This window comes from Drosophila arizonae, chromosome X, assembly GCF_054131065.1.
Source record: "Drosophila arizonae isolate 15081-1271.41 chromosome X, UAZ_ARI_1.0, whole genome shotgun sequence".
Classification (NCBI taxonomy): domain Eukaryota; kingdom Metazoa; phylum Arthropoda; class Insecta; order Diptera; family Drosophilidae; genus Drosophila; species Drosophila arizonae.
The window spans coordinates 5,397,334-5,423,435 of NC_142927.1; the positions used below are offsets into that span (position 1 = coordinate 5,397,334).

Here is a 26,102-nt window from a genome sequence, read left to right on the forward strand (position 1 = left end):
GTTTTGCAGTCTTCTTCTTCTTCATTGGCAATGTTAGCATTACAAAAACAAAAACAAAAATATGAAAAAGGAACCAAAACAAAAAAAAAAGAAGCAGAAAAACCGTTTAAAAATAACGCACTTCTAAATGGTGTGTACACACTGTAAGTATTGCATATGCTAACGCATACAAATGTAACTGCACACTGCAAACATGCATGTGTGTGTGTGTGTGTGAGCACTTAGCAAAGGCAGCAGAAATACAAAAAAAAAAGTACACTTGAATCGCTTGTACGTTTGGTTTCTTTTCTCCCAATGTTTTTATTTTAAATTTTAAATTTTTGTTGTTGGATGGTCTGTTTTGTTTTTGTTGTTATGGTTTTTTTTCGTCGACGGCGACGACTATTAATATTTAGAAGTTAACCTTTTAGCCCCGCGTTGCGGCTCATCGGCTACAGTTGAAAAAAGCGCGACACAAAAACAAAAATAAAAGTAAAACACAAAATTATACACACATACAGACATATATGTATGTATGTATATACAAACATGCATGTGTGTGTGTATTGATACAATTTGCACATGTGTGTGTGTGTGTGTAGTCAAAGCGAATATAACTAACTGACTGCGGCGCTAGTTGTTTCGTTTTTGTTTTGCATATTTTGTTTTTGTATTTGTTTTTGTTTTCCCGTTGTTTCCTTCGCGCATTATTTTGAGCATGAGCGTGAGCACAAGCACGAGCACGCTCACGCACGCACGCACAGTCACTGGTCAATGGTTAATTCTTGCACTTGCACTTTGTTGCACTTTTTTTTTTCTTCTCAATACATTGTGCGATCCAGAGCTCTCTGTTCGGCACACACTCTCTCTCTCTCTCTCTCTCTCTCTCCCTCTCGCTCACTCTCTCGCCTTCTTGTTTTCTTATTGGCTTGCCGTTTACAGCCACCATACATTATACGTATGCACAATCATACGCGCACTCCCACTCACACACACACACACATACACATGCAAACGCATGCTTATATTTGCGCAACCGTGCCAAATATCCGTTTTAGGGGGCTTTGCAATAGTACTAACCAACATTAAAATAACTAAACGAAACGTTAAGAAAAGCAGCAAACAAACGGACAACGAAAATGAAACTGAACTTTTCGTCGCGATCCCGTTGCCGATACTAACGGCAGTCACAGACACAGACACACATTGTGCCAAGTTCTGCTACGATCGTTAGGCAGACGGACGACGCTCGCGCTCGTCGCTGCTGCTGCTGCTGCTCCTCGGAACTGCGTGCCTCGTTCTGCTTCTTCTTCTTGCTCTTGTTGTTGTCGTTGTTGTTGCCTGTGCTTTAACTTAGTAGATTGCGATGGCAGTGTTGGTAGCGACAGCGCCGCGCTCTCACTTTTTCACATGTGTTCAAATGTCTCAAGTGTGTGTGTAAATATACATAAATACATATGTATGTCTACTTATAGAATCGAACGGTAGAGACAACGCCAGCAGCAACGCAGCAGAGCAACGGGAAGAGCGACAGTTAACTGATGCGCTCGGCCTATGGCGATTGTGATTCTGATTTCGATTTCGAATCCAATAGTCGAGCCAAGGAATAACACACGCATGAAATCAACTGTGCTCAACTGAGTGTGTATGTGTGTGTGTGTGTGTGTTTTACTCTCTGGGGGCATGGTGCATGCTGCTGCAGGCAAAAGGAATCTATGGGCATATTACTGTGCAACAGCAACAGCTACGGCAGCAGCCGCAGCAGCGAGTGGGAAAAATCGTAGACTATAAATAGATACAAGTATGCTCGATATATGTACATACTATATGTTCTATATATACAAGTGTGTGCATGTGTGTGTGTGTGCATATGCACCCCAAAGAAGCTGCGACTCGGTTGATGATCTCTCACTGAACGAAAAAAAAAAAATACAGAAGCTGTTAATGTAATATAAAAAAAACTTTGAAAAAACATGTTTTACTTTTATATTAACTATGTTAAAACTGAACAGAGCTGATAATTAAGGGAATCTTTTAAAGAAAAAGTACTTATATTATAGTAGCTGCCTCTAAAGCTCTAAGTAACTATATGATCAATGGTTTCTATATTAAAAAAACACACATCAAAAATGATGAAAGAGCAAAGTATGTCAAACAGAAATCCATAAAGAATCACCAAAGAGTACTATAAAAAAATTTAACAATGATTTGTTATTTTATTATTATTTTAGAATAGTACTAAGTCATTTTAATTATAGATTTCTATGTAGCATATGCTAGTACATTAATAACGAGATGATACTGGTTAGAGCATAGAAAAGCAAGATGAAAACTATATATTTCTTATAATTTCAGAACTTGGAATGACGAAAAAAAAAAAAAAAAAGTTGTGAGTGAAGAATGAAAGATGTATTAAAAAAAGCTTGATGAATGAGGAAGCAGGCTTCATTCGTCAGCTCTCATCTATCTGAATAATGTATAAAGAATAAACGAAGAATTTTGATAGACGAATGAAGAAGAAAGATGAATGATGAACAAGGAATGAAGTATAATGATTGATATATAGGGGATGACTGAAGAATCGTAAGTGGAGAATCATGAATAAAGCAATATGGATGATGAATGATAAATAAGGAATGAAGAATAGATGTTTGACGAATTATGAATGAAGAATTATGAGTGCAGGGAAGACACTAACGAAGAGCTGTGAATGTAGATTAAATAATTACGCAGGCCAAGTTGATGTTGAATAATGAATAAAAAATCAATCATATATGTAGGAAGAATAACAAATGCGATTGAAGAATCACAAAGCATGAATGAAGAATGCAAAACAAGACTTTTACAATTTGTTATTAGATTCGCTTTGCTGGGGTTTGGTTGTGATTCGTAGCCCCAGTCGGTTAATTCTGGAATTATTTAAGGTACATTCGATTTGGATTTCTATTTCTAACTGTGAATTGAGCCGCTGTTTAAAGGTTCATCTTTAAAATATGCTAAAAATATGCGCACAGTTGTTTTCCGTTTGTTTTTTTTTTTTCTTTTACTTCTTCCATCAAACAGCGCTTGACCTCTGACCCAATGTCCAATCGAAGCTTTTCGATTCAATTTCAATTTTGGATTTGCGCTTATTCCGAATCAAAATCGTGATTTTCATTAGATTTATATACTTCTAATCCAGTATATCTGTATCTGTATCTGTCTCTGTCTCTGTATCTGTATCTGTATCTGTATCTGTATCTGTATCTGTATCTGTATCTGTATCTGTATCTGTATCTGTATCTGTATCTGTATCTGTATCTGTATCTGTATCTGTATCTGTATCTGTATCTGTATCTGTATGTATCTGTATCTGTATCTGTATCTGTATCTGTATCTGTATCTGTATCTGTATCTGTATCTGTATCTGTATCTGTATCTGTATCTGTATCTGTATCTGTATCTGTATCTGTATCTGTATCTGTATCTGTATCTGTATCTGTATCTGTACGTATATTGTATCTGTATCTGCCTATCTGTATCTGTATCTGTATCTGTATCTGTTATCTGTATCTGTATCTGTATATGTATCTGTATCTGTATCTGTATCTGTATCTTTACTGTATCTGTATCTGTATCTGTATCTGAATCTGTATCTGTATCTGTATCTGTACGTATCTGTATCTGTATCTGTATCTGTATCTGTATCTGTATCTGTCTGTATCTGTATCTGTATCTGTATCTGTATCTGTATCTGTATCTGTATCTGTATCTGTATCTGTATCTGTTTGCCTTTGCATTTGTATCTCTAAGTGAATTTGTATCAGTAACTGCAGATGTTCTTGCATCTGTATCATTCACAGTACCCTTAAATGTATCTGTAGCTGTAAATGTATCTGGATTTGTAGCCGAATGTGATTCACTTTACGAGCTGTTGCTCCCGCTCTTTATTTCTTTCTTGATATTTTTGGTACAGCTGCTGGAGCCGCGCTGTAAATGTTTTTCATGCCGTTATTCTTATTCGTGGCGGATGCCTCAAAGCGAACGAAAGAAAACAAGTAACACGAAACTATCGATGGGGAGTGATTGGCTAGCGGGATACTTTGTGCTTCTAGGAAAACTTATATGAAGAGAAGAAAGAGAGAAACCAAATGAGAATGAGAAATGAAAGTGGGTATCTGTGAAGAGTGAGTGGGAGAAAGAGAGAGAGAGAGAGAACGAGAGGGGAGAGAAAGATAGAGGAGAGAGAGAGAATGTAAGAGAATGAATGGGAATGAGAATGAGGCTTAGAGATATAGAAATACAAAAATAAAATACTTTAAAGTAACCTCATATTATTATTAGGAATACTTTCTTATCTGTGAGGGTTACATAAAAACCTGGACGTATGTATACACCCAACTCGTAACTATTTTCACTGAGTGTAGGGTATAAAAATAAACCAAATCGCTTTCAATGCCCCTTCATACACACTCACACTTACACACACACACATATATATACACATATAGACAGACGAAAATAATGCGAGTTGTGAAGAGTACTTCGGATGGTCTCTCGTCTAGTTACGATTGGGTAGCAGCGTTCGGGGTTATCTTTGACTCAATAACGGAAGACAAAATACTAAAAACCAACTACGCCCTCATGCATCGACTAGCATATACAAGTACACAAATATATGAGTAGACAAATATACATACATATATGATGTATATATTATGTAGCATTTCATCCTCTTTTGTAATCGGAAATATTTTATATTCACTTTTAAAGATTAAACTGCTTGTTCGTAGCTCTAAAAGTGTGAGGTCAATGTTTTGAGTAGACGAGTCTTCTTTTGGATATATACCAAACTCAAGAAGATATATTCTATAAAAACTGAAACGTTTTGCGTTTATGCGAAGAAGGACGAATGGACGGAAGAATGAACGATCGGAAAGGCGAACGGACGGACTAATAGATACTACATGGACATGAAAAGACATAGTACTGACAGATGGAAGGACTGACTGATGTGTAGACTGAAGAATAAGTGATCGGGCAAAGGACTAAGAGACGGGGGACGGACAGAATAATTGAACGGATATTACAGAGAACCAATATGCTCGCTTTATACAGAGTGAACGGGAATATGACATCTAAGTTGACATAAATATAAAGATGCGAAAAACATATTTATAACACTAAAAACTCATACTACAACCTGACAATTGAAAATCTACTCAAAGTAATATACAAAATAATTATTCCATTCCCACAAAGCGAAGCAATTTTGCAATTTTTGTTGCGTAGTTAAAAACCAAAAGCAGACAAAGCCAAAAGTAAATGTTTGTACATATCAAAGATATATGCATGCAAATATATATATAGTTTGTACATATACAGACATTTGTAACGATGTATAGAGCTCTCTGTATGCTCTGATCATCGATATCTTTGCATTTTTATAGCTATTGTCTTTGCAGCTGCTTCTGTTTCTTCTCCTACTCTTCATCGACATCATCATCATCATCTACTTGTTCTTCTTCTTATATTTCGCTGTATTTTCTTATATTTTCCCCCAGTTGTTTTTCTTTTTATTTTCAGTTGCTTTTCTTTTATTTCATTTTTTTTTTGTTGTTGCTGTTTTGAAAGAAAATGAGTACAAGAGTTATTTTTAGAATATATTTTCTTTAAGATTTTTACTCGTTAACATTTGCCTTACGCTTCGTATTTCGTAGTAGTTGCTCTTCTTCTTGTTGTTGTTGTCGTTGTTGTCATCATCATCATTATTGTTGTTGTTGTTGTTGTTGTTGTTGCTGTAGCTGGTGACTGTATCTGTGGGGGCCTCTGCTTTGGCTTGTTTGTCTCGTAGTTGGATTTTTAGGATTTGCTTAAGTAACATTAGTTTTCTATATATGCATACATACATACATGCACATACATATTTACATTTGTATATGTGTGTGACGAATTAGAGGAGCCATTTACAGCATGAGAGAGGGGTTGACTTCACAGAGAGAGAGAGAGAGAGAGAGAGAGAGAGAGAGAAAGAGAGAGAGAGAGAGAGAGTGAGCGTGCGAGCGAGCGAGCGTGAGAGAGAGAGAGAGAAAGAGAGTGAACGAACGTTGGGTCTGGGCAAGCGAGACGCTCAATAAGATTTATAGTTGCTATTTTTAAATACTGGCATATTAACAACCGTAGGGATCGCGCGTACACACACACACACACACACACATAAGTAAAATAGTACACTTGATATATAAGTAGCATACACATGCATACATGCATGCATACATGCATGCATACACATACATATATGTGTAAGCATGTATACAGATGGCTGGCATTTGGTTTGCGCTGAACGCATTGCATTTGTACTACATGCATTCAAAAGCAAGTAAGTGTAAAAGAGATGGGCTATGTGAGACTCACAGTTGACCTATAATAGCAGCGGTTAAGAAAGCTCCTGTGTAATGAAAATATGATAAGAGAGTTTCCTCATTTTCATTTGTTTTTATATTATATTATTATTATTTATTAATTTATTAAATATTAGTATGTTAGTGTTTCACTTGTTTTTACCAATTCCAAATTTGAATTTTTCAAAAAGGTTGTATCCAAAATTGTTTTTTAATATACTTATATTAGTATTTATGCATATATTTGCTTTTACAAAGATGATCTATATTCAAATATTAATTTAATGCATATTTTTTAAGTTAGGAACTCCTTCTGAGCTCACCTATATGCCCATTGGCCTTAACATCTATTACATTTTTGTGATATTTGCTATAAATATTCACAGAAATATAAATATACAAAATATAAGCATTATCTGAACCAAATTTTTAATTTGATTATAAAAAATTGCTTGCTAAAAAAATAAGCAAAAGAAATCCTATACACTCCTCTTGTCTTTGGCAAGTAGAGTATATACAAAATTGTTAGAGTTGTAAAATTTGTTAGGTTTAATGAACCCGGAAAATGCGCACAAAAATGTTTGTAAAAGCTAAAAACAGTTAATGAGAGAGCTTAATGGAGAGTAAAAGAGAGTGAGCGTGACTGCGTGCGTGTGTGTGTGATAGAGAAAGAGAGACAGAGGTGAGAGAGAGAGCCATTAGAATTATAGCATTTCTAATGCAGATATAAATAAATGAAAGGGTCAACACAAAGCGCCATCTATCGTGCAGCAGCCGGACAACGACACACACATAGTGCATACCCATGCATTGGTCACAAGGACACAAAAAGTGTCGCATAATTAACCCTGAAAATGGCTACGTAAAAAATATACAAACACACGCACACCCATGCACACTTACACACAGAGAGGTGTGTTGATTCATATTGAATATAGTGAGGTGAGCCCCCAAACGTGATAACAGGTGTGTTTGCTGTCTTATGACACACACGCCATTATTTTGCATAGCCTTGAGGGGTGAGCCGATATAAAGAAAGTGAAAGTACACACAAAGTGTGTGCGTGTCTTTGTGTTAGCGAGGGCGCAAATTTGCCGCTTGTGCGTCTGCGCGATTGGTCGCTGCATTTGCCGTTGCCTACTTTCGAGCGTCGCGTCTGCTTTCCCGGCAGGATGTGCGAGAGCAAGTGAGAGGGAGAGTTTGCACACCGCATCAAAAACAACAACAACGAGCAACTCTGTTATAGATACACACACATGCATATGTGGGTTTGCGTGTAGGTCAGCGTGAATGTGAGTGTGTATGTGTATGGGAGTCGAAAAGCTTTGCAATCCTGGAGTTGCCAGATCCTGTAGTTTGGTAACGCTAAAGCATGTATGTGGTCACTGCGACAGGTCTGGCAACAACTTGTTAAGCAGCGCGCAACAAACTTCGCGCTCTCACTCGCACACGCACAGCTGAAGCTGTAAAGGGCAGCGGCGAAAGCTTTTTCGCTCTTTCGCTCTTCCTTTTGTCTGTTTTTTTGTATGTGTATGTGCGTGTGTGTGAAACGCCAAAAGCAACTGTATAGGAAGAAGCAGCAGCAGCAGCACTACCAGCAGCAGCAGCACTCGCCGCAGCAGCAGAAGCCAACGACGACTCTAACGGAACTGAAACGCGTATCTTTTTTTCCTCGAACGAAAAACGTAGAAAAAGAAGAAAAAAGGAAAAAGAAAGTTATACACACAGGCAAAGATTGCAATCATTCATTCACAGTTCGAGTCCGGAGTCCTGCTCAAACTGTAGCTAAAAAATTCGCGCGTGCTGCAAAAATACAAAAAATAAAAGAGAAAAGGAAATTCGCATAGAAATAAAATCAAATTAGGAGCAAATTGCGCTTTGCTGTACGAGCAAGTGGAATTTTTGTTTGCTTTTTTTTGATACTTGTAACTGGTTTTGTTTTTTTTTTTCCTTTTTGTGTAATTGTGTATATGTGAGTGTGTGGTATTTTTTCGTAAATGCTATTTATCAATTATTCGCAACAGTGCGCTCATGTATGTGTGTATGTGTGTGCGTGTGCAATTACTGCATTTGCATTCCTGCTGAGTGTGGATGTGTGTGTGCATGTCTGTGTGTGTGTGAGCCACGTGAATCAAATGCGCGCAACAACACTAATACACATATACAAATATCGACACACGCACACACACACACACGCGCCCGCACGCACATACAACAACGGCAAAGGTTGAGAAAGTGACAAAAGTGAAGCGGAGTCCGAATTTGGGCAGTAGGGCAGCTGCGTCAGCGTCAGCGTCAGCGCCGACGTCGACGTCGGCGTCGTTGCTAGCTTCGCTGTTGCTGCCTTTTTCGCCGTGCGTGAAAGTGAAAGTGAATTTTGTGCGCTAACTTGTGTGTGTGCAGGAAATTGAAATTTAAATTAAAATTTGCAGATGTGAATGGCAGCGAACAGCAACAGAAACAAATAGCTTTAAAACTGTTGAATATAGAATGACGTTGCAGACAAAAATCAATGTAAAATATAAAGCGATAAAAGCAACAGCAGCAACAATAACAACAATAACAGCAATAACAACAACAAAAACAACAATAAGCGCCCGTCTGCGCCGCCGTTGACACGCACGCACCCATACAAACAAAGCAGACAGTCAGACACACAGACAGCACACGCAAGCATAAAAAACACGTACACACACAGACACACACATACATTCAGGGCTGTTAGGCCTAGCACTGCGTGGGCGCAAAAAGGAGCAGCAAATACCAATTGTGCACAAAAACAACAAGCAGCATAGCGCAACAGCGAGCAAGAGCCGAAGTAGTAGAAGAGGCAGCGCAGCAGCAGAGCTGATTAAAGCTGTTGACTAACAGTTAAACAAAAACATTCGCGAACACACAAAAAAAGTGCCATTCACACACAATGAAGCCATCGGACTTGCTGCTGGTGTTGCAAAAGGTAAGCAAAGAAAAAACTTGAAAAAAAAAACAACAAATTGAAATGCACAGCGAATTGCGCTGACAAGTGACACTTGTCACGCGGCGAAAAATGGCGTAGACAAATGAAGCATTTGCCTAGGCGAATTTGCTGTTAAATGGGCATTATAATAAACGCCCACGCACACACACGCAAGCTTGGGCTTACATGTGTATGCATGTGTGTGTGTAGACTTATGCAAATCCATTTTGACTGCGAAGTCTCGCTGCTCACACACAAACACCCACACACACATACACAAAAGCCAGTACGTGGCAAGTACGACGTCGACGACGAGCGCTAAAGCCGAAGCGCAAAAACAAAAAAAAGAAAGGAACATACAAAAAAAAAAAAAAACACCCTGTGGGAGCAAGCGGTTCGGGGTTAGGGCATGCGGAGCAACAGCGAGTGGGCGGTTAACGTGGGGGGTTCGGTTGAGTGCTTGTATGGGAGTTTCAGCATTTTGGCTCCGCTGGGTGTTATCTTTATGGCTGCGCTCAACCGAGTTGCCCAGTTACCCAGTTTTTACAGTCCCCCAAACGCACAGAGCGTATATATTTATATAGCCCCTGCTGTATACACCATATACAATATATACTATATTTATATATTGTATACTACATATGTATATACTCGTGTACATATGTCCACTTTGGCCAGCCACTAGGTCGCTGGCTCTTACACTTCCCTTTTTTAATGGCCCACTCTAGAAAGCTATTACTAGCAACAACAATGAGAGAGAACAACATGAAGTAGAAGAATCAGCAGGAGCAGCAGGAGCAGCAAGAGCAGGAGCAGCGCTACAGCTGACCAACTGCCCAACGATTTGCTGCAGTGTATCAGAATATGTGAAAAACTACTGAGCGGAAAGCGGAAAAGTTTGGATAGTTGCTCAGCAAGTTACAAAATTAATTAAATGAAATATTATATACGTATAGGTACATATACATATATACATATATCTCTGTAAGTCATTGCCAAAAATTTGCACAATTTGCATGGAAAGTTTTACAACGATTTGCCACAATTATAGATAAAGTTTTCCATGAGATTGTTTTCAGCAACATTTGCCAAACTAAAATTAAATTCTTTTGAAATTGAAGCTTAAGCTACTAATTTGGATTTAAGCTGCATAACTGTTGTGTGCATCAATCTTCAATTAGATTAGTTATTCAATCAGTGAAGCATTTAAGACGTAGATAAATGCAACTAGTCCAAACAGCAATCAATCAGCTGGATCGCTCAATCAGTCAATACGACTCGTCAATCAGTCAGTGATTGAATCAGTCAATCATACACTTCGTCAATTGGTCAGCCAGTCATTCAATCAGTCAATCATTTACGAAGTTAAAGTTAGTTAAAGATTTTCATAGATGCGGTCATAAGAAGCATGTGCAATGCAGAATATAGCATGCCAGGCAATCTATCAGATCCGTTTTATATGTATATACATACATATATGTTTATATGTATATATATATGTTCCATATGCACATATTGATTCATATCCACATATCTGCGCTTTTGTGTACACCTTCTATATTATTCCATGACCTACTCTTGGTTTACTTACTTTTTCTGTTGTTGTTTGTTGAACAATAAGTGACAGCTGATTTTGATCAGTGTAGGAAACAGCTCTAGGGGAAACTCTGGCAAACTGTTAACAGTTGCTCAACAAGTAACAAAAGAGTTCAAAATGTCTCTGTATGCTTGAGTGTGTGTGTGTGTGTCTATATACGTATCTGTGTGTTCGATGCTATTCTCTAAATATCACTCATACGCGCATTACTCATACGCCCCACTGGCCAGTCACAAATCGAAAATAGAATAGCATATTCGAACAGCAAATCAGAAATAATAATAATAAAAAAAAATTTTTTAATGAAAATATATTCAAGCTGGGTATATTGGTACCGGGTATATCGGTTTGATTTGGCAGGTTTGCTTTGACTGGAGATTGATGGATTTTGGATAGAGAGATTTCTAGTTGTATTTGCATATTTTCTTTAGAGTTACTCGAGTCGAGGTCAAAATTGAAAGAAAATTCTCATGAATGAGAAGAGGTCTACGAACTTGAATCAAACCTAAAAAGAAACTTTGCGAAACTTTCCAATTTAAGACAATATAAGACAGGAAATAGGCAGTATCAAAATTTTAAGAAAAACTTTATGCACTTGAACATTTAAAGGAATGAGAAGTTCCACTAGTTGTGATGTAGAAAATAACATACGTTCCTATACTTTCCAACACAGAAAATCAACAACCAGGAATTTCTCGCTTTTAATTGCTTGTTCAACTTGTGTCGCGGCTTCGCTAATGAGCTTATCATTTAAACAAGTATTATTCTAGCTTATGTAGAACTAAGCTTCCTCAAGGACGATGCATAAGGGTCCCAATGAGCGCCTTAGCTAACCCATTCGTTCTTGCTCTCCATCTCTCCCTCTCTCCGTCTCATTCGTTCCGCAATTAGCCTGCAACTTAATCTTCAACAACAACAGCAAAGAACAGAGAAAAAGCGACAAGTTTTATCTAGCGGAGAATAAATAGTTAGCTACTTAAGTACTCAACAATAATCAGGCCATTGAAAATAAATTTGTATATTTAATGCACGCTCCGCACAGCGCAGGATCTCGGTATATTAGTTTGTTAGCTTTGGCTGTCCGTTAGGGTTTAGCAGCTGGGCTTTCCTTTTGAGTTGCATTGGCTTTTCTCTTCCATTTTTTCTAGTTTTTCTTTTTACGGCTTTAAGGATTCTTTTTTTGAGGCCTTTGACAACTTTTCTGTTGTCTAGTTTTCATGATAATTCATTGATAGGTATTCCCTTGCTGCTTTTCTCGGTATTTTTTAGTTCTTTGGTGACTTTTTTTTTTTTTTTTTTTTTGCAGCTTTGCTCAGTTTTTCTGTCGACCTCCTTAGAAGTTTTACTTGTTCCTTAAAGGCCTTTGGATTTTTAAGGATTTTTCTTAGGGATTTTCTTAACTTAAATGAATTTTCCTTTCATCCTTGAGCCTTCCGTTAATCGGTTATGTAACTGTTTATTATTTGACCCTCATTTGAGGGTTCTATATCTGGCTTTTTCCTTTATCCTCGAAGGGTTATTGTTGAAGTCGTTCCTAAATCCTTTAAAATATTTCCTTAAAAATCCTCTAGCCTTTTTATTAGTTAGTTATATTTGGATTCTGATGTGCTTTTAGCCAAACAGCTCTTTTTAGCCTTTTTTCATCAGCTGACCTTTTCCAGCTGTTGATAGAGTATTCCAGAGTCATTAAATGGGGCTCGTAGCGTATTTTACGTTAGCCTTGAGCTCAGTTGGCGGGCAGCTTGGCTTGAATTGAGTTTCCAGTTGATGGCATTTCATGAGCAGCAATGCGGGTACAGCTTGTGGCCGAGTGTGGTGGCGAAGGGGCGAGTGCAGCAGGAGCCGAGGCAGGATCAGGGACAGGGGCAGCAGCAGAGGGTAGTGGGCTGAGAGAATGGGTGTCATCCTTCAAGAGCAGCCGGCAGATGATGACAAACAAAGCGCCTGTTCGACTCTTGTTTGCCATTCAGATCTGGCTCTGGTTCTGGTTCTGGGGCTGCGGCTGCGGCTGCGGCTGTGGCTACGGCAACGGCAACGACTGTAGCTGCTGTTGATGTTGATGTTGATGTTGATGTTGTCACAGCGCTGCTGCCATCCACTTTGTCCCGCCCCGACACCCCCCAACGATGGCACTTCTCGGCTCTGGTGACCTTTTTGCTTTGCAGCACCATTAATAACAACCACTTCAAAGGGCCATGAGGACGCCACGGCCAGGGGCTAAAAGGAGAGACTTTAGAGCAAGTGCTTGTTGCATTTGGAGCAGATCGAGTGGGAGTAGGAGTGGGAGTGGGAGAGGGAATGGAGAGTAAAAGTGGAAGTGGAAGTCGGAGTACGAACGGCAATAGGGCAAGTTGCTGTTTAGCATACCAATGAAGTGGTTATATAACAAGCCCCGAGCACCAGCACCAGCACCAGCACCAGCACCGCCAGCAGCCACGCCCACAGCTGCAAAACACTGAGCTCAGTCTATAAATATGCACAGAGCTATGCATGCATGTGTCGATGCACTGAGCGAAAAAAACTCGAAGAAAAAGTTGCTGACTTGAGGTTGATATTTCAATGCCTCGAAGCTATTATGGATGCATTTGTGTCTATATTACATAAAGATACAGATATAAGATACATTAATATCTGTGCTTTTTCTGCCAGTGTACCTATATATAGATATGTCCTTTACCGAGCTGCTGCTGCTGCTGCTGCTGCTGCTGCTGCTGCTGCGTAGGCCGCAGAAAACTTGTTGCAAATATCGATTCACGCCGTGGCTCAAAGCCTTGCAGAGCCTGCACACACAGACAAATGGGGAAAGGTCGTGGGGGGGGGGGGGAGGGGTAGAGTTACGTGTGGGCTTTTGGGCTTCGTGTGACTGCGGGCCTGTTGCAGGCATTTTCAATTTGCGCTTTGGCATTGAGCGCACTCGACTTTTAACAGCTTCCTTTTTGCCTTTCACATTTCATTTTCTCATTTTTTTTCGTTTTAATATATTTCTGTTGTCGTTGTTGTTGTTTAATATTTGATTGGCTTGCATCACTTGAATGCCACTTTCATCTTTTATCATATAAATATGTATAGATATATATATATATATATTGATTTGCTTTTTATGTACTGCGACTGACGTCCACTTGACTAGGATGTCAATTTATTGAATTATTGTTAGCGAGTGCGGCTGCCGCTGCTGCTGCTGCTACTATTTTTACGACAGCATCTAATTTCTCTTTCCACTTCCTGTTCCTCTCCTTCGCTTATATCTGTGCCGCGCTCTCTCCTGCCGCCTCCTGTCGTTGCGCCATCGATTTCGGGCAGGTCAAGTTCAGGCTGCCCTTGCCGCCGGGCGTTAGCTCCACAACGCTCCTGCCGAAGCTAATACGTACGAAGGATGTGAAGCAGCTGCAGGATGGCAATGCACAGCCCACAAAGCCCAAGCTAACGGTAAGTGTGAAGAAAATTCTGTACAATTAATAACAGTACACTTAACAAGTACTTAAAATGAAGATATATATAGATATAGAAATAGAAATAGATATAGATATAGATATAGATATAGATATAGATATAGATATAGATATAGATATAGATATAGATATAGATATAGATATAGATATAGATATAGATATAGATATAGATATAGATATAGATATAGATATAGATATAGATATAGATATAGATATAGATATAGATATAGATATAGATATTAGATATAGATATAGATATAGATATAGATATAGATATAGATATAGATATAGATATAGATATAGATATAGATATAGATATAGATATAGATATAGATATAGATATAGATATAGATATAGATATAGATATAGATATAGATATAGATATAGATATAGATATAGATATAGATATAGATATAGATATAGATATAGATATAGATATAGATATAGATATAGATATAGATATAGATATAGATATAGATATAGATATAGATATAGATATAGATATAGATATAGATATAGATGTAGATGTAGATGTAGATGTAGATGTAGATGTAGATGTAGATGTAGATGTAGATGTAGATGTAGATGTAGATGTAGATGTAGATGTAGATGTAGATGTAGATGTAGATGTAGATATAGATATAGATATAGATATAGATATAGATATAGATATAGATATAGATATAGATATAGATATAGATATAGAATAGATATAGATATAGATATAGATATAGATATAGATATAGATATAGATATAGATATAGATATAGATAAGATATAGATATAGATATAGATATAGATATAGATATAGATATAGATATAGATATAGATATAGATATAGATATAGATATAGATATAGATATAGATATAGATATAGATATAGATATAGATATAGATATAGATATAGATATAGATATAGATATAGATATAGATATAGATATAGATATAGATATAGATATAGATATAGATATAGATATAGATATAGATATAGATATAGATATAGATATAGATATAGATATAGAATAGATATAGATATAGATATAGATATAGATATAGATATAGATATAGATATAGATATAGATATAGATATAGATATAGATATAGATATAGATATAGATATAGATATAGATATAGATATAGATATAGATATAGATATAGATATAGATATAGATATAGATATAGATATAGATATAGACATAGATATAGCTCCATACATACCTCCAATGTCAGCACCGAAAAGTATGCAATGAATATTAATAACAGATACATGATTCGAGTTACTTAAGCAATATAAAGCATATTTCATCTAATCCTCTTCTCCTTCCCGTTTTCTTGTAACTGTATTTTTATTCACTAGAAATGTCTAAATACCCTGGATCTGACATCCTTGGGCATTGGGTCATGTTGCGGCACCGGCATGTACCTGGTTGCTGGCCTGGTGGCCCAAAGGATGGCTGGACCCGGTGTGGTGATTAGTTTTATTATAGCCGCCATAGCAAGCATATTCTCAGGTAACTATCCAATTTATAACCATCTAGATAATGCCACTATATATCCTATATGCTGTATATCCTTGAAGGCGCTTGCTATGCGGAATTTGGCGTTCGAGTGCCACACACTTCCGGCTCAGCCTATATGTATTCATATGTGGCAGTTGGAGAATTTGTAGCTTTTATAATTGGTTGGAACATGATATTGGAATATCTAATAGGTAAGTGAGAGTAGCGCCACATGGAATAGGTCATATCGATATCATTCTATCCATTCATTTGCAGGAACAAGTGCCTGTGCATGTGCATTAAGCTCAAGTTTTGATTCATTGACGGGCAATGCCATTGCGACTGCGATGAGTGAGTCAATTGGCACCATATTTGGTAAGTGTACAGTGAATACTCCGATGAGCGAACTCAGCTCAGCAACTTGGCATCAATTAGTGAAATAAAAACATTCTAATGCAGAGCTATTATACTATTTGTATTCAAAAATAGTTTGACAGAAAGACAAAACCAACTGATTGATTGCTTGATTGATTTAATATAAACTATATGTAGCTTTAACTTGATTGATACAATTCTTCTTCTAGGCAAACCACCTGACTTTATAGCCTTTGGCATAACACTCATCATGACCAGCGTTTTGGCGATGGGCGCCAGCAAATCTGTTATCTTCAATCACACCCTAAATGCCATCAATCTGGCCACGTGGGTGTTCGTTATGGCCGCAGGGCTCTTTTACGTTGATACGAAAACGTGGTCGGAGCATCAGGGCTTTCTGCCCTATGGCTGGAGTGGCGTAAGTAGCAGCTAATCATATAGACATTCCTCTCTCTCTCTCTCTCTCTATATATATATATATGTACATATGTATATTCATATATACTTTCTATAATTTTCTTCAGGTTTTCTCGGGTGCCGCCACCTGTTTCTATGCATTTATTGGTTTCGATATCATCGCAACCACCGGCGAGGAGGCGCACAATCCGCAAAAGAGCATACCGAAGGCAATCGTTGGCTCCCTCATCGTTGTCCTCATTGCCTATGTCAGCGTTAGTCTAGTCCTTACTTTAGTCGGTGAGTGAAACGGCTGAGTAACCTATTGCAATTCATTTTTAGGTTAAATAGGACTTTTTCAAAAGCTCCTAGTGCTCTAGAACCATTCTGGGATTACATGAATATTAAGATCTCAACCTGTCCCTGACTTTAAAGCTCTCTTAAAACTGGATAGAGCTATGAGGTTTTTAATCTATCTATATTATGGTTCCTTCTATTATTATTTATCAGTATCGAATTTTAGATAGCCTCTTGATAACATATATATGTATATTATATAGTATTATTAGATATTATTTTGCATAGTGAGACCCAAATATTTTGACTTAAAGCTCGGTAAAAGTCCATTAAGGATAACTCGAGAGCTTTAAGACCTGCCGACATTAGCATTATATACGTAGAGCATAAATTCTTATTTATATCTTTGATCATAACAAATTCGATAAAAATCGATTATCGTAATCGGTTTATAAGGCCTAGTTTAATGCCTATAACCTATATATAGCCTTAGATCAGATATATTTTTCCTTCTCTCTACCTCGCACTTCCAATGACAATATATTTTTATCTCTCCCTCTCTCTGTCTCTCTCTTCTCTCTTAGTGCCCTATGATCACATCAATGTGGGCGCCGCTCTAGTGCAGATGTGGTCCTATGTGAATGCGCCCAAGTGCCGTGCTGTGGTTGCGGTTGGTGCCACAGCTGGCCTCTCGGTGGCCATGTTTGGTTCAATGTTTCCGATGCCGCGCGTCATCTACGCCATGGCCCAGGATGGCTTGATATTCAGGTGAGTTGTGACCAAGTTTAGGCTTGAAATCTCGCCTCACTGGTTTCATCATTTCAGGCAATTGTCGCATCTGTGGCAGCGCACAAACGTGCCCGGCTTGGCGACGGTGGGCAGCGGACTGGCCGCCGCGCTGGTTGCCCTAACCGTGCGGCTGGACATTCTCGTGGAGATGATGTCGATCGGCACGCTGCTGGCCTACACCCTGGTGTCCACCTGTGTGCTGGTGCTGCGCTATCAGCCGCATAGCACGTCGCTGGTGGAGCTGCTGCCGGCGCAGTTGCGCACGCCGCTGGCGCCGGGCACCGCCACGGATCCGCATGCTCGTCCGTCGGAGGTCCTCGAGCCGACTAAGCTAACGATCAAGCGTGTGACGCGCGGCATGTCCGACTCGGACGATTCGTTTATCGATGACAGTCCGGAGGGCTATTTGGGTGGGCGGGACGATCAGTTTTTGGTGTCGGATCGCTCCGAGAACAAGTTCTATGGCAGCGTCCATGGTGCCCCCACCGGACCCACTGGACAGGCCACCGCCTTTGATACGATGGGCCTTAATTTTATAACGCGCAAGATTCATGACTATGCGTACCTGTGCCCCGGTTTCTTTCCCTGGGTGAATCCTGGTCAGGCGACCTCCGAAAGTGGTATGTTACAGGGTATACTCATTCTGTTTCCCTATCTTCCTTTCTTCCTCTCTCTCCCACACACACACACTCTCTCTTTCTTTCTCTGTCTCTCACTCTCTCTTTCACACTCTATCCCTCTCCATCTCTGTCTGTCTTTCCCGCTCTGTCTCTGTCTCCCACTATCTTTTCGTATTCGATATCGAAATTCAATATTCAATATTCTCGTTGCTCTTTTGCTTTCTCTCATTCCATTTTGTGTTTTGCTCCCGATGACATCGCGACTTCGAAATTGCTTACGCATCCGAAATTCGAAATTCGAAATCCGTAATTCGAAATTCGATATGCAAATATCCGTCTTCGAATACACACCGCATACACAGGCATGTATGTCACGAAACTAGTTGGAATCATGTTCGGTCTCATATTCTTCTTGGATTTGTTCGCGGCCATCGGTTGGTCCGGCGGCCTCGCCATCTTCATTTATATCATTTTATTTATCGGCATATTTGTGATATTATTGATTATATCGAGACAACCACAGAATAGGTAAAGCCAATAATAACAACTAACCAAATGGTGTATCCTATCGATAACTTTGCAGAGATCATATTTAGATCACGAAATCGAAATGCTAAGCTTTTTGTCTGCTAATTCTGCGAATGCATTTAACGATAAATATCGGTAATTAACGATTCAATTGCAAGAAACTTAAATGTAGTTTTATCTAATGATTAATTTTTGCCCATTAGAAACAACCGATAACTATCGATGATTAGTTATTATCGATATATATACAAACTGTAAACATTGTAGAGTGGGCTGTACAAGTTCTAAATTTTATCTTCTGCAAGGCTATAATCTGGCATCTTCGGCTTCGGCCGAATTTCAGAATGCTTCTCACATAATCTCTCTGGAAATGCTCAATTGTAACGGTCCTCTTTGATCTTTCACAGATATGCACTTGCGTTTTTAACGCCTGGACTTCCATTTATTCCGGCTATCGCAATAACTGTTAACATTTATTTAATATTTAAGCTAAGCATACTGACCCTCATTAGGTTCACTGTATGGATGACTCTCGGCTTCATAATGTACTTCTACTACGGCATCACGCACAGCAGCATGGAGCAGACCAGCGACGAGCTCGAGCTGCATGTCGACAAGGATTATGTAAGTCTGCCACACAGTACAAGTCTTTCGACATAGATAAACCTATTGACCTATTGATCCATTTCAATTCCAGAGCAAAAACGTGGATGACAAAGCCGTTTGGGATCAGCAGTCCTACAACCAGACGCATGAACCCGTCTGGGCCAGCAAGGAAGTGAAGCAGTCCACAAGTAAGTCACGCCCTAGATTCATAGACTCATGACTTTCTAGCTTCATAAGTCACGTCCTAGATTCATAGACTCATGACTTTCTAGCTTCATAGGTGTTAGACGTAAGATGTATATTTCGTGTTGGGGTGTGTGTATCAAAAGTTTTTCTAGAAAAAAAAAATAGCAAATTCTAAGTTTGAAAATTTGTTATTTAATTCTTATCTGATATATTAATATTGTAGATCCCTACAGACAGTTTTTATTATACGAAAAAAGGATTCTTATATAGATTTAAGCTCGATTTGTACATATAGTTTTCTATATTATAATAGTATATTATGTGACTTGCATAATATGAAGTCCTTATATAGATAGTGAGAGAGTTAGTTTCTATACAGATGAGAAAATTTAAAACATATAAATTTTTGGCTTTGTTAGATCGAATTTTAGATTATCAGATAGATCTACGAAGATTTCGCATATGTAGAGCTATAACAAAAAATAGCTTAAAACCGATGATTAATAATGGGATATATTCTATTATATACATATATCGAATATATGAAATATATAGAATATAATATATTATATGTATACCAAATATACAAATTTAATCTATAAAGGTTTATAAGAACACTCTTAACAAAATTATATTGAGCTTATATAGTAATAGTAATAGTAATAGTAATAATAATAGTAATAGTAATAATAATAGTAATAGTAATAATAATAGAAATATAGTTAATAGAACATTCTATAATATCTGCAACTGAGAAACTCTTAGGACATGTTGAGGTTCTTATTGATGAATCGATTGCTGTTAATATAATACTATACTATACTAAAGAGTTATTTATGAACCGGTTCATTGTGGTTCGTTTCATGAACCGTTATCTTAAAAACTCACTCACTCGCTTGCAGATAAACGTTATAGCTATGGCAAGAACGCCACGTCAGGCGGCCAGACTGGCAGTCGGAATACGTCCGGTGCCAGCAAATCCGGCGGCGATTCAGCTGCGACTTCAGCTAAAGATGCGAGAGCTGCGCCTGCGCCGCCGCCGTCGAGTGCACGAAGCGCGGAGGGCCGAAGCCGTCCATTGGAGCATCAGTATACCGGGCAGTTTAGCATGTTTGTGGATGAGGGTCAGTTTCCCACGTGGGATGACTAAATCAGCCCGTACAGCTTCGATATATATATGTATGTACATATATATATATATCGATTTATCGATATTCCAGCTATAGAATCGTACAGTTCAACTTCCGTAAGTTCATTTCCGTTCTCGCTCGCGTTTGCGCCTCGCTGTGATCGTGTAACAGCCAGGCAGCTACCTTCGAGGCGCAAGCTAAGAGCGATACAGACATATATATATTTATATATACATCTATCTATATATATATACATATGTATGTATATATTCCAATAATGTAGACGACCCATACTAAAGCGCAGAATGCTGGCAACCCAAAGATAACTGTAAATATGTTTAGCTATACAAATATATACTAATATATATACATATATATGTATATATATATATATAAATACGTTACATACAGCGCAGCCTCAATGGTTGTTGTTAGTGCCATTGAGGCTCCACTGTATCTATCACTTTCACTATCGAATATATATACATCAAGCAACCAACTCAACATCAACTACCTATATATAAATCTACAAATATAAATACATATATATATATTGTTGTAGAGCCATGCTAGCGTGTTAATACTGTATTCGATTGGGGCAGCTCGCAATTTCTCTCATTTGCGTTATCGAACATCGATTGATCGATTAATCGATTTGCCAATGTGAAAGAAACAAGAGAAAGCAAATAAAGAAAATGAAAGACAAGAAAATAACTGCATATTTTTGAGATTGTTAAGCACAAATAATTAGGGTGGCCATATATTTATGTGGGGGGCGGAGTTATTGAAAGCAAACTAGTTCAATGTTTTGCGCGTACGTGCGTGTGTTCACTGTACAGTATGCACAAACACACACATACATACACGCACGAACACACACACGCTCGGCTATACATAAAGTAAATGTAATTGTAAGGGGAAGCCCCGACAGGAGCCAAACAAAAGACAACTAAAGTTATAATGGATGTATATACATATATGCATATATACATACATACATATATACATATGTATACAAATATGCATATATACATATGTTAACACTATCAATTCTATGTATATTATATTTATGATTATTGACATTGCCATTATACAGTTATTGTTACTATATATATGAATTATATCGATACGGTTTATATGTATTACGAATACCTCTATATACATATTATACGAGTATATATATATACTCACATATATATACATACAAAATGTTATTGTTTCTCGGCTATTGTAGAGGCTTGCGTTGAACTTGATTCGGTATTTCTTGTTATTTAAATCTATGCAAACACAAAAAAAGTAAAAACATAAAAAAAATACCAAAAAAAAAAAAAAGAGAGAGAATGGAAGGAAGCCATAAAATTTATCATATTTACTAATCGCAAGCAAAACTATTCAAATTCAAACATTTATATAACAAAACAAAACAAAGCAAACAAAATACCAGCAAAATCAAATACTTTATGCATAACAAAAAACCTAAAAAAAAAAAAATATTACTAACATTTATATACAATGCATACATTTTTCCACTTTATATACTAAAAGCAAGAACGCAAACAAGATTTTTTAAACTATATACGATTTATAAAAATACTTAATATTTAATTCGTTTATATTTTTGATTTTTAAACTTAAAAATCTTTATACAACAAAAAGAAAAAAAAAAACTGTACATACACACACACATACAGAGGCACACACACTTATACAAAGAGACTCTAACGGTAACAAACAACCAAACTAACAATGTAAACATGATCTAAATGAAAAGTATGTATGAACTATCCCCAAGCAAGGTACAACTAACCAACCGAATACTAGCAAGCGATAAACAAATACTAAACAAATACCAAAGATATCAAACCGAACAATATATGTACATACCCGTATATATAATTAAAATCTATTACACTTAAGCTTAAGTTTAAGACGCGTTACGTATATTACATATGTATATTCCAATAGGAAAAGTTGTTTGGCCCCCAAAAAATACCCAGCATCTAAAGCACTTGTATTTCGACTTATATTATATATGCCATTATTATCATTATTATTATTCCTATGTATTCTTATAAAGCTAAATCAAATGCTAAGTAAATCATACTTAAAACCAAAAAAAAAAAAAAAACTAAAAAACTAAAAAAAAAAATTACAAATCCTTCATTGATCTAAATGTACATAGATAATACCCAATATATACATATATTTGTATCCTAGTATTATATAATCTAATATTATTTCGATTTCTTGCCCCTTTTTGTATTGCGTACAACTCAATTCAATTTAAGTGCCAAATGCACGCATCTAAGAAAAAAACAAATACTAATTCTACTAAATCGAAAATACTAAAATATATTCCTAAAATTTCAGAACATATTCTGAATCTATTTGGCACATTCCTTAAATTTGGAGTGGGTTTTAGGACCAAACTGTTGAGAGTCTTATAGTAATTTTTGTTAGCTTATAATTTATTTAGTTTTTTTGTTGTATTTTTTTTTTTTTTTTAATAAATTGCTTGTACATACACAACTACAAACAACTTATATATATACAATATATATTTTTATGAAACAATACCAAGAAATACCAACAGGAATACTATGCAAATACTACCAAAATAATAAATAACATATCCTAAGACACACGAAATTGAAAAAAGAACTTTTTCCGCCAGACAGATCACACGTACAAGGTATCTAGTAACACTAGACAACAAAACAACCCAACTGAATAAATAATAAATACTAACTGCAAAATACTAACAACTAAATGATATGAGAAAAAAATATACCAACTACAAACGAGCTCTTCGAGAAGTTTGTTCCTTCCACCATTTGGTTCTTCTGATACCACCTAAAGAAAATGTTTATAACTGTTATTATACATATGAAACTGAACAATTACGAAATATTGAATATTAATAGAGATTATCATCGATTTTCCACAGTTACAATTCATTCTTTTGTATATATATTTTATATATATACAAGAACTTGCTTCCGTTAATAAACATATGCATTTTTTAAATTACCTTAATTTACTATTTTTTTTTTTTTAAACAAACAATATATTTATATAACTATATCTATATATAGATTGACAACAGTCAAAAATATTGATTGAACAATATGAAAACGGGAACATTTCTTCAATAAACTTTACAATCACTCCATGAACTAGTTCATTTAATTCAATCTACTTAGAAGGGAAAAGAGGAAGTCACCAAATAGCAAGCAATAGATGAAATAGATTGGGTCACATCTGATTGATTGATTGATTTGGGTACTACTACTGAGCAAGCAAGAGACTTTAAGCTAAATGACAGATATAAGGGAGCAATTGATTGATCGATCGATTGATTGATTGATTGATTGATTTGGGTGCTACTGAACAAGCGATAGTTAAATCTAGAATGAGTCACATTTGCATGAATTATAGAGAAAATAGTTGAATAGTTGATCAATAGATTAATTGATGCAATCAATGAAGAGGCCTAGGCCAATTCATGGTTGAGTGATTGATCATTGATTAACGATTGATTGATTTATGTTTGATTCATGACTGATCGTTGATTGAGTGATGATTAATTAATGATTGATTGGTGATTAGTTTTTGATTGATTGATGACGACTTATTAATTGATTGATGATCAATCGATGATTGACTAATGACTGATTGAAGATTAATTAACGACTGATTGATGATAATTAATTGTTGATTGATTGATGATTGGTTGGGTGATTGATTGATTATTGATTGTAGATTAATTGGTGATTGATCAATGACTATTTAATTAATGATTGATTGTTTATTGAACGTTAACTAAAGAGCTCAAGACGAAGCCAAGTAACAAATGCAACAGAATAGAATACAAATATTGATTTGATAAGTTTGATTGATTGGTTCAATGATTGTTTCCATTTCCGAGCACACACACACATACATACACACATAGAGACGGACACAGATACACTTAAAACGAGTATGATGTACCTAAGTTTTTATTTATTTAATAAGACTGAATTTCTGCATATGATTTAGTTGAATATATTATATACATACACACAAACATACATACATACATGCATACACACAAACATATATATGCATACATAGAAATATACATTATGATTATTGTAAATATATTTATAGCATTTAAAAACGATATACATACATACACTATACATTATACTTGCATATATATAAATATATACATACAGATATATATATGTATATGTATATATATACATACATGCATACAGTTTGAATTATTTTTATGTATATATACATACTTAGCAACTTTACAACTTTAGCTAATAAAGCATCAAAATTTTAAGAAATATATTCTCAACTCATTTAAAAAAAAAAACAAAATAAATGAAAATTAAAAATTAAAAAAAAAAAAACCTAAAGAAAAAACCCAAAAAAAGAAGAAAAGAAGCAGTAAAAGTAAAAGAGAATTTACAGAAAAAGCTATTATACATAATATACATATATATATTGTATATGTATGTATATACAATATATATATGCATGTATATGTATATTTATATATATTTCAATGGATCGATAACAGAATAAACCACAAAAACAAAAACAAAACTAAAAGATGTTAAATTAATATAATGAAACAAATTTTTTATTCAAATACTACTCTTAATTTGATTTATGTGTTAATAACTTATTAAATGATATTTCATGAAAATGGAAAAAATAAATAAAGATTGTTAGGATATTCAAAATATTGATTAAATTGTATTGTTATTGTCAGCTTTTATCATCTGGAATGGGAATTATCTTAAGGTGACCGTGGAGCACCTACTAAATGCAGTTTGGCTTAAGAACTAATTTCGGTCATTTCACTAATCTCAACTAAATTTTTATCATATATGCATGTATATACAATGTACAAGTGACCGTGGAGGACATACGGATGTATGGAAAAGAGATTGTCTGGTGTCTGCTTGGGGTCTCGCTTGTATTTGAACCGGTTTCACAACCAACAAAAGTTCAATTACGAAACTATATTATTAAAATGACCATGGAGGATGTGATTAAACTAAGTTAACGGAACCAGACTTTGCTAAGGCGTTATCCATAGTTTGACCATGGTATGAATGGCAGATAGCCGGACTGCAGTAGCATGTGGTTCAAGAAAACATGGAGAACATTGTAGAGCTTCTTAGAAGTAGTGAATCCCATTACGATAAGAATTAGACATGATGCGAATGAATTCGTTCATCGTGAGTTTTTGAATTTAGTAATTCGTATACCAATCAAGCGACTATTAAAGTCCAGGCTTTGTGAGAAAA

The 26,102-nt window shown here is 36.3% G+C and overlaps 1 protein-coding gene across 7 annotated transcripts; it reads left to right on the forward strand.

The window, feature by feature from the left end:
- Nucleotides 1-6: 6 nt before the first annotated feature.
- Nucleotides 7-25,196, forward strand: LOC108618049 (solute carrier family 7 member 14). 7 transcript variants are annotated; one of them, XM_089475341.1, is made up of 14 exons: nucleotides 7,873-8,331; nucleotides 8,792-9,315; nucleotides 14,216-14,341; nucleotides 15,722-15,875; nucleotides 15,944-16,075; nucleotides 16,140-16,238; nucleotides 16,448-16,656; nucleotides 16,763-16,934; nucleotides 17,516-17,699; nucleotides 17,757-18,340; nucleotides 18,703-18,868; nucleotides 19,276-19,492; nucleotides 19,566-19,662; nucleotides 20,563-25,196. In XM_089475341.1, the coding sequence occupies exons 2-14, from the start codon at nucleotides 9,280-9,282 to the stop codon at nucleotides 20,808-20,810; spliced, it is 2,424 nt and encodes an 807-aa protein (XP_089331467.1). In that variant the 5' UTR covers nucleotides 7,873-8,331; nucleotides 8,792-9,279; the 3' UTR covers nucleotides 20,811-25,196. The 7 variants fall into 7 exon arrangements, with proteins under 7 accessions (XP_089331473.1, XP_089331467.1, XP_089331470.1 ...); XM_089475344.1 differs by having other exon boundaries at nucleotides 7,873-8,284; XM_089475345.1 differs by having other exon boundaries at nucleotides 7,873-8,248.
- The last annotated feature ends 906 nt before the right edge of the window (nucleotides 25,197-26,102 follow it).